This window comes from Amaranthus tricolor, chromosome 15 (assembly GCF_026212465.1).
Source record: "Amaranthus tricolor cultivar Red isolate AtriRed21 chromosome 15, ASM2621246v1, whole genome shotgun sequence".
NCBI classification, from domain to species: Eukaryota; Viridiplantae; Streptophyta; class Magnoliopsida; order Caryophyllales; family Amaranthaceae; genus Amaranthus; species Amaranthus tricolor.
The window spans coordinates 7,576,203-7,586,594 of NC_080061.1; the positions used below are offsets into that span (position 1 = coordinate 7,576,203).

The 10,392-nt window shown below is 34.6% G+C and overlaps 1 protein-coding gene across 1 annotated transcript; it reads left to right on the forward strand.

The window, feature by feature from the left end:
* Positions 1-626: 626 nt before the first annotated feature.
* LOC130801810 (uncharacterized) lies at positions 627-10,146 on the forward strand. The gene is made up of 12 exons (XM_057665703.1): positions 627-1,132; positions 2,644-2,847; positions 2,934-3,079; positions 4,066-4,331; positions 4,603-4,694; positions 6,293-6,440; positions 6,506-6,945; positions 7,047-7,555; positions 7,660-7,720; positions 7,824-8,096; positions 8,698-8,959; positions 9,445-10,146. The coding sequence occupies exons 1-12, from the start codon at positions 761-763 to the stop codon at positions 9,762-9,764; spliced, it is 3,093 nt and encodes a 1,030-aa protein (XP_057521686.1). The 5' UTR covers positions 627-760; the 3' UTR covers positions 9,765-10,146.
* The last annotated feature ends 246 nt before the right edge of the window (positions 10,147-10,392 follow it).

Here is a 10,392-nt window from a genome sequence, read left to right on the forward strand (position 1 = left end):
TAGACATTAAAAATAATGTAAGTAGATATTTACGATATTGAAATTAGGCACTAAGGATACGGTAAGTAGTATTAAGGATAATGTAAGTAGGCATGAAGAATACGACAATTAGACATTAATCTTTAATGGGCTAGACTTAAAATATGTCTCTCAAAGAAACGGTCTCTCAAGAGACTAGCTGTTTCAATTGAATGAAAATAGGCATTCTTGTATTTTCTTTACAAAACAATGGGCCGCAGGCTGCTATTAGTAACAACAACTCATTTAACGATGAGTCTGGCTTAAAACAATAGTATAATACTAAACACGAATGGAATAAACCACTGTTAATAATAGCAAAACCATTTTAAAAGTCATAAAAAGTAAACATGGTAAAGAATCACCCACGGTTACTTTTAATGCGTGATTTCCTGCCTTGTTGTTATTCCTAAATTATTAAAAATGTCTCGGCTATTAATAACAATAAACGTTTCTTTTATGGTTCTGCTTTGTTGGAGTACGAGAAAAACTTGTTACAAAATTAATTTTAAAATTTGCTTATTTTTAATATTTATTTATTTAATGAGCTTTTTCCAAAAGTTCTATTTTTACTTGTTTGTATTGGATCGAGTGAATTTCAAATTGGGTCAATTTTCAATTGGATATCCGATTAAAGTACTTCAAAATTCCGGGTCTACACAAATCCCGCTTAAATTCAAATATTCCTTCTCTCTTCAAACTTCAATCTCAGAAAAATATTCCGGATCAGAGCTTTTCAACAATGGTGGAAATTGAGCAAGACCATCAATTAACTCGCAAAATTGCTCTAATTTTGGACGAAAGCAAAGCTTCCTACGCAACACACAATCGAAAACTGAAAGAACTCTGCAATCTCAGATCTTCGTCACCTCAACCTCAAACATTCTTCTCTTCGTTCCGCAAAGCTCTTTTACCTATTTTCACTTTCCAGCGACGAACTGCTTCTGCGGAGCGTATAATCCGCTTCGTTTGCACCTTCGCTTGCTTCACTGACTCCAAGAGAACTTCCATTGATTTTCATGATGATTTCTTAGAAACTTTCTTGCGGTTTCTTCTAACTTTCGTTTCCGCTAATAAAACTGCTAGGTTTCGCTCTTGTCAGATAATTTCCGAGGTACTTTTTGTGTTTTCGAATTATGTTACGCGTTGTTGATTATGATTGCTTGCATCGTTAGGGTTTTTCAATTAGGAATTGCTTTTTCAATTGTGTGTTTTCCCTCTTTTCATTCTTACATTTGTACAAGAATTGGAGTAGAGAATTCCCAGGTATTTATGATTTATACCAACATGGTTTTATGCAGTTATAGCTGTACTTTGAAAACTTTCATCAAGGTTTATTAGTTGGTTTTGGAACAAACGAGTTTTCAAGTCCGTTCTTTTCAACTTGTTACAATTGCAAATAGCAATGTAGGCAATTGAATTTATTTATATTTTTATGAATGAATCAATCTTAGTTTCAAATAAAAAACCTATGTATACTTATAATTGAACTGAGCACAACTTAAGTAAAAAAGTGATGTAAACTTATTAATTGTCACTAATTAGAGTTGCAATTAACTGACTCAAGCTTATTAAAACTTTAAATAAGTTGTCCTGTTCATTTCATTTGAATTTTGTGTACTCCATTCCTCCCAAATCAGTTGTAAGTTGTAACATATTTTTTTATGCTCATTTTTTGGATTCTAGATTGAAGGAGAAAGTTAGGGTTTGATAGATTAAATTAATTAGGTGTAATCGAATCAAATGCATGGCGTAAATTTGTTAAAGTGTGACTAAATGTATTATATTATAGGTTAAATTTAAGATTTGATAGGTAAATTTACTATATAAGGAAATATTCCAAGTTATTTGGAACGATCCAAACATAATATTATTCAACTAATTTGGGATGTAGGAATATAGTTTTATATATATTTTTGGTTTTGAGGGTGGGTGAGAGAACTCATACTAGCAAGGGGGAGATGGTAATAACTAATAATTCCTCCTTGTAGGTGGTGAGAATCAAACCCCTATTACAAGGTATTTTTGGTTTTGAGGGTGGGTGAGAGAACTCATACTAGCAAGGGGGAGATGGTAATAACTAATTATTCCTCCTTGTAGGTGGTGAGAATCAAACCCCTATTACAAGGTGAAAGGGAATATCCTCAAGCCTCAATCATTAGGTGAACCCATGATAATCAAATATACTTTTATACCTAAAACTTCTATTGTAGAAATTTAGTTGTGACCCATTTTAGTCTCGATCTATCAATGTCAAAAAGTTTGCACTTGGCATAATATCTGGTGGTTAGAGGCAGTAGGAACAATTGTGAAACTCTCACATTTGATGAAGTGGTCTTTGAAAGTAATTTTTCGTGTGAAATATGTTGAAACCAAGCATGTTTAGTATGTTGATAGCTGTCCATGTGTGGACACTATAATTTGTTTCTTTCACCATGGTAAATTTAGTAATGCAAACATCAGATGTTTCTTTTTCTATGGAAGTATTTTAATATTAGATTACTGTTGATGCTGTTAGTTTGACAAATGTGTTCTCAATTTTCATGAATAATGTTTTGTTCAAGTGGTGTCTCTAACGTTTTTTCTCTTTTTTCTCATTCTTTGTGCTATTTTTTTACTTTGTAGATCATAATGAGATTGCCAGATGATGCAGAAGTAAGCAATGAGCTATGGGATGAGGTGACAGAGAGCATGGTTGTACGAGTGGGAGACAAGATTCCCATAATTCGTACATATGCAGTTAGAGCTCTTTCGCGCTTTGTTAATGATTCTGAGAACAGTGACATACTTGATTTATTCATTCAAACTCTGGATTCAGAGCAAAATGCAGTATGTATATATTCATTCTTGCAGTTACTACTTATTTATCAAGTTTAACGTACATATGATTTTGGTTTGGTGATGTAACTATGCAGGATGTAAGAAAGACTATTCTTCTGTCCTTACCCCCTACTAATACAACATCATCAGTGATCATCGGCTGTACTCTTGATGTTAGTGAGTCAGTACGTAAAGCTGCATATATTGTTTTGGCCAATAAATTTCCTCTCCAGAGCCTCAGGTAAATTCACATTTGTTTAACATAATTGTTCACATTTCTTATCTTGAGTAGAAGTTTCTGTTAGGTGAAGGTCACACTATTTGTATATTAGAATAGAAGCTGAAGTTTAAATTATGAAAAATAGATAATAAAAATCTAATCTATATTTGTCTTTCTTAACAAGATCACACCTTCAAACTCAACTATGAAATGTCCCACCTTTTACAACATCATTCTTAACTGCGATAACACCTTTCTGCTGAACAAAATACAAGCTCCAATATACACAACTGTATGAACAAACAAATAAAATAGCAAATCTGTTTAGAATGACATCATAAAAGGTGAGATTTTCCTTAGTTGAATGGAAGTGGCATTTTTTAAAAAAGCAAACATAGGTGGTATTCCGAAAATCTTAGGGCAATGTAGTCCCTGTTTTGATGTTATGGAATATAAAATGCTATAGTAATAAGCTGCACTGTAGCATGCAGGATTTTGGAAGTTAGCTTGAATAGATTGTGATGAAGTTTTGAGCATTTAATCATGTATCTTTTCTTAGGTTAACTGCAACCTCTTGAAAGAAAAAATCAAGAAGCTTGTAAATTTATATTCATCAAAGCTAAAATCAACTTTACATTAATATCAAGAGCGAGACTATATATGGCTCCCTAGTTGATTAGCCTTGTTCAAGTTCATAACAATTACATTAAGAATTATAGCTGAGTGAGTTTAAACTGTTTTTACTAGATAATTAACATAAAATAATCTGTCCTTTTGCTTGCGTTGCCTTTGCTTCCTCCTTCTCTGTCTTTGTCCCCATGATTAGTACCATATTATGAAAATAATTGATTGCTCTCAAAACTTACTCATTCTTCATCAGGTCATATGGCATGTCGTTCTTGGTGTGTCAATGTGTAAAATCATGGTTTTTCTACTGCATACATGTTCCTTCATGCTTTTATGTGTTCATTTTGTTTATCTGATCTTAGTAAATTTTTTTTTTCTAGCATCAAGCTCCGAGCATCAATTCTTCAGAGAGGACTTTCTGATCGTTCTCCAGCTGTTGTGAAAGAATGTGTGAAGTTACTGATAGATGAATGGTTATGCAAAAGTTGCAATAGTAATCCAGTTGAACTTCTCAAGTATTTGGATGTGGAAACATATGAGAGTGTTGGTGTTTCCGTAATGAGGGCTCTCTTAGGTGCTGGGATGGGTAAGCCTGAAGAAACTCAGAAGATACAACAGTACAAAGACTCGTGTGACGAAGCTGAAGGTTTGATCATAAACAACCACCTTTTTCTGATTTTCACATCATATATGTATGTTTTTTCATGCCATATATTTGTATTTAAATCATTCGACTTACATTTCACAAACTTTTTATTGAATTTGTTTGCGTCGGAAGAAGAAATCTAGAAAGACAATGTGATGAAGGAATTCTATGGTTCTTGAGGGAGCTTGTATTTTTGTAAAAAGATTTATAATGGTGCTATTTCTTAGTTAAATATTTTGCATTTTAATTTAGATTGCATTGTTTTCTGCAGTTTCTAATTGCAACCATGGTGTCAAGCTTCTGGAGCCAGAGCTTGCTCTCTATTGGAGGGTTGTGTGTCAGCACTTCCATACAGAGGCCCTGGTAGGCTTTTATTTGTTGTTTGTGTTTGAGTATCTTTGTCATCTTTATGTTTTTTTTTTTTCTTTGATGCTTGAAAATTTCACTTCTCTTAACAAAGTTTATATGGTTTTTCATCTAGGTTAATTAGTTAGAGCCTATAGTTAGATGGATCTAATGTTCTAATAGATTAATTTCACCAGGTTTTTCCTTCCATAATCATAATAAAATAGAAAGTAGATTAGAATCCAACTAAAAATCTGAGAACTTTGAGATTTGATCCAACTAAGGTCTTATCTCTTCACCTGAAAATTGCAATATGTTTTACTACTTTAAGCTGAGTTGTATCGATTAAAACTAATTAAATTTTATCAGTTCTTTGTTATTTACCTCTATGAAGTACTCTTTTTTCTGGTTAGATTTGTTTGGCAGCTCAAAAGTAATCCTTTTTGAATCGAACTTATTATTGCACGTTAAGACTGATTTTCACTCAAGATTATTTGTTCAAGCTGATAGAGGAAATCCCCTGAATTTTATAGATATGTGCTACCTTCAAACATCAATTGATCAAATTATAGTTTGTCTTGCAAGCACTTTTTGGTTTTTTAAGAAATAACCTGGAAATACAGATAAATCTTGAAAGATAAATAATAAATTACAACAATAATACCTTTTACATATGCCATGTCTTTTTGGCATCTAGATGATATTTTGTTTATGCGCATTATTGTAGCTGGCTCCATATACTCCAATTTGGAGGATAAAGCTCTGGAAATTAAGGGTTTCATCACTTCCTGTCTTCAAAATTTCACATTAATTTTCCCCCATTTTTGTTTTGTTATTGTTATTATATAAAGAACTTGATTATTTGATGAATTTACTTAATTATAGACTTTGTTGCTGAAATACAACTACTTTTACTCGTCATGAGTTCCATATCCTATTTTTGGAACAAGTATATCCATAATTGGGGAGAGGGGGAGGGGAGGAAGGGGAGGGAGGGGGTAATAGTATTAGTATTTGAAGTTGATATCGTAGTTACAGTAAAGTCAATAGCTCAAAATGTTCTTTTGACCTTCATGTTGTCATCATGAACAAAAACAGTCTCACTGGGTAGCAATGGTGGCGACTGGCGAGGAAGGGAAAGGCTGAAAGGAAAGGATATGAATGATAGTAGGAAAAGCAAACTTCTGCCTTCCTTCAAATTTTTCGTTTGTAGGACTGACTGAGAAAGGAAGTTCTTTACATCTTTCTTTCCCTGATGGCCCAATCAACATCCTAGTGAAAAGTGTATCCATACACTTCCTCAGTTCCTCTCCTCTTTGATACCTTCTATCCAAACAAAGTTCAATTGAATCATGAATCGATACTTAGTATCATTAACCAATGACCCTTCTAATGGGTGATAAGTAATTGACTAAAAGGTTTTGGAAACTATACCAAATTGTAAAGAGGTATTGAGTGGCTATGTAATAAAGTCCTTGCTGATATGGTTTCAACTATAGCAGATAATAGTTTCTAACAATTAGTAATTTATTGTTTGTCATCAGTTATTTCTTAAGTTACCTCATGATTGATGATACATATGAGCATATGTTTTTGTTTATATGATTTGTTGGAAGGTAAAAGGCTCAGATGCAGCTGCAACTACGGGCACTGAAGCAACTGTATATGCAGCAGAAGCGACCAGCTACAATGAACTCCTAGAGAAATTTCTCCCTGCAACAGTATCTGATTATGTAGATTTGGTGCAAGCTCATATTACAATGGGTAGGTAAAATTCATTTATTTGAACTGATTTGTGTGTGGTACATCTAACAAGGAAATGTGTTCAGGAGCAAATTATCACTTTGCATCACGGCAACTCTTGTTGATTGGTGCACTGCTTGACTTCTCTGATGCGACAATCAGGAGGACTGCCAGCACATTTGTTCAGGACTTGCTGCATAAACCACTTGAATATGAAGTAGACAGCAGTGGTAACAAGATTATTATAGGAGATGGAATCAATCTTGGTGGTGACAGGGACTGGGCCATTGCAGTAGCAGGGCTGGTAAAGAAAGTTCATGCAGCTGATGGTGAGTTTGAAGAAGTTATTCTTCAAGTAGTTGAAGAACTTGCTAGGTCATGCAGGGAAAGAACTGCTGACTTTCTTGAGTGGTTGCATTGCCTGGCTGTTATTGGTCTTCTATTGGAAAATACGAAATCTTTACACATATTACTAGGGAAGGCCATCGAACCTACTGAATTACTTAATGCCCTGTTGCTTCCCGGGGTATGAATATTAGAAACTCTTGAGTTTTTCTGCTTTTACTCTTTTACTTCCTACTCCATCCCTATTATCAATGGAGATTACTGAAATGAATTTGTATGCAGGCCAAGCATCTTAACTTGGATGTTCAAAGGGTTGCTCTACGATGTCTGGGTCTTTATGGATTATTGGAAAGGAGACCAAGTGTAGAAGTGGTGAAACAATTAGCCTTTTCATTTGTCAAGGGACCATCTTCAATTAGTCTTCTTGCTGGAAAGGGATTAATGGATCTTTTAATGTGGCATGACCCTCAAGAAGTTGACAAAGCTCTAGGGCAAGAATTCTTCACACAACTTGATAATGGGCTGCATCAGACTTCTGATATGTGCAATAAAATTGATGGTTTCAATTTTGGTGTTCTTTATCTTTTATATGTTGGATTAGAAAGAGATTTTGTTGACCAAACATTGGATGTTGAAGAGAATGAATCAGTCCAGGCTACTCTTGGCGAGGGTTTTGCAAAGATTCTTCTTTTGAGTGAGAGTTATCCTAGCATACCTGATTCCTTGCATTCATTAATCCTGGTTAAGTTGATTACCTTATATTTCAGCAGGGAAAACATTGAAATACCAAGGTGCACTATACTAGCTTCCTGGTGCTCCTTGTGATTTTCCTTTTGAGGGGACATTTCTCTTGCCTTCATAATTGTTTCATTAAGTGTTTTTCCTTTTCTATCAGGTTAAAGCAATGCTTATCGGTGTTTTTTGAGCATTACCCTTCACTGTCATCTAATCACAAGGTAAGTGGAATACTTTCTGATGTATGCCATTCTGAGTTTATTTGCAATGAGATCCCACATTGTGAGGGGATGACATATATTTTTTTTCTATCCGTGTTTTCAGAAGCATCTCTCTAAGGCCTTTGTTCCTGTAATGCGTGCAATGTGGCCCGGGATTGATGGGAATCATGGGGGATCGAATAATTTGATATCCAATATGCGTAAACGTGCTGTCCAAGCATCACGCTTTATGCTACAAATGATGCAATCAACGCTGTATCAAAAGGAGACAAATGAGCATGTGAATAGTTACCCAGAGGAAAATACCGGTTGTGTGGAGAACAGTGATGGATTTGAAGCTGGACAAGAGGGTCTTGCTTTACGCATAGCCACTGAGGTACCACCTAAACTTGCACATTTAGGGAAGATGAAAGTTACTTTCAATAACATTCTTTTTCAAATAATCTAATACTGACTGACCTATGATTTATTATCAGTCCAATTTGATGATCAAACTTTGACAGGATTTTTGTGCAAGACTTGCTCTCAGATGTTCCTAACCAATAACAATAAAATTTTATTAATTGTTGGAAATGTTAAAGGGTAAGAGTGTGTACATCTAACAGTTGTGAATAGCATATTCACAAAGATTAGATGTGCTATTATTTGATGAACCATTTTACTATAGCTCACTATAATCTTAAACCAAAGAACTATATATCTTTGGTCCCATCGAGAATGGACAACGTTAAGATACATGGACTCAGATGTTAATATTTATTGCTTCAGTTTTAGAATGTGAAACTTGGAGCTGGATTTGAAATAATTTTCTGATCCATTAGATGGCATACTTTCAAATGACTCCATGTCGGGTCATATGCTTTGAAACCAGAAAGTTCTCCTGTTGATATTTCTCCTGCTCACTTAGGATTGGTGTGATATGTTGGAACCTAAAATTTAACCTGTCCTGAATAATTGCTACTCTTTCCTTTTTCAAGGTGGTTAGCTTTGCGTTAAAGAAAACAGCTTCAGAAAAATCATACGTGTCAGCTCTCTGCAAGGCCATAGTTTTACTTCATTTCCGAGAGTCAGAACAAGGAACAATCAAGTTGATGCGGCTTCTTCTGAATCGTATCATTGGGTCTATCTCATATGAGAAAGAGCTTGTAAAAGAACTAACAAACATGGCTCAACACTTGAGAAAATTGGATTGTAATCCAGATGAGAAGTTGACTAGAGAGAATGCTGAATTCATTCTTGGTAAAACGTTGAACCCTCTCTGTTATCGGAATGTATATCTTGAAGTGCTGTGTCACGTAGCTGATATAATTCAAACTAGGAGTTGTCAATATTAGGTGAAAGTAAACACTAACCGCACCTTCCTAGTTTTGTTTGATCCTATTTTTGACTGTCAAAAATTGCATTTCTAAAATGAATGTCATTTTCTAAAACTGATGACATTCTAAAAAAACCCACACCATCTTTGTTTTCGGGGTACAAAGGCGAGTACACAAATGCAATTTCTGATTTCCATTTCTAAATCCCAAAAATGACTGATTTCCATCTTTGTCTATACAATTTGTTCAGATTAGTACTTTAGATGATAGATGATTATTAGTACATGGATGGGAATTTGAGCTTGCTTTATATTGGCTCTTACATTCCCAACTTCCTTGCCAATTTCTTGGTTTCTTCTTTTTTGCTTCAGATACTTCTGTTAACTTAGTTTTTATGAGTTCTGCTAGGGAGGTTGAATCTGGAGTATAATCTTAGTGAAGATCATTCAATTGAAATACCACCAACTCCGGCTCCACGTCCTACTCAACCTTCTCGTTCAAGAAGACGCACACAACGTGAAGAAAGCTCCTCTGATGAAGAAGTTTCACCCACAACTGTAGTCCCTTCAACTGTTCGATCAGGTGCACGTTCTCAGAGGGCAAGCAAAACAGCAGCATTGACGAAGATGACATCTAACCGAGCTTATGATGATATCGAAGAGGAAGGAGAAGGTTCCGATTTAACTTCCCAAGAGGAGGCCACTGATTCCGACTCATCAACTCAATGAGACTATGATGCTTCCATAGGCATTTGTTGAAACATAACATGTATTTCAGGTGTATTTGTGAATTCTTTTGGAGGAAATCTGCAGGTAAAACTGATGTTTAAGTACAGATATTACTGTATTACAATGTGTCGGATGCTGGGCTGATGACCATGACTATGACAACGTGCACATGTCACTTATTACAAGTTACCGTTCGATCAGATAATCCGTCGGTTGTACAACACTTTGTTGGCTGATCCGAACCACTATCATGAAATCCTCAATTAGGTTTGTCACTTGAGGATATTAATAACTGACATTGTTGTTTTGCAACGATGTGTACCGTAAGTCTGTACTATACTGTGACTTAAGAAAGTTATACATGGGACTATTGAGTATTGTCTTAGTTGTAGCAACTACTACTTTAATAGGCAACGATGTCTTAGTTGATAAAAAAATTAGAATTATTGTAGGAAAATTAAAAAAATTTATATTATTTATGATAATTTTTCCTTTAAAATATAAATACAAATATTTTTTGGTTCTTGAGAGGTGGGAGAATAGTAAGAAAGGAAGAACACAAAATTTAACATTATACCTTAATATATAATATACAGGTCAACAATTAGTTAATATTTTTAAATAGCTT

What these genes read in the sequence shown, in the direction of transcription:
- LOC130801810 (XM_057665703.1), top strand. Translation starts at nt 761, where the DNA reads ATGGTGGAAATTGAGCAAGACCATCAATTAACTCGCAAAATTGCTCTA. An exon ending in TTTCCTCTCCAGAGCCTCAG is followed by an intron (nt 3,080 to 4,065) that starts GTAAATTCACAT and finishes TTTTTTTTCTAG; the next exon opens with CATCAAGCTCCGAGCATCAA. An exon ending in ATGCCCTGTTGCTTCCCGGG is followed by an intron (nt 6,946 to 7,046) that starts GTATGAATATTA and finishes ATTTGTATGCAG; the next exon opens with GCCAAGCATCTTAACTTGGA.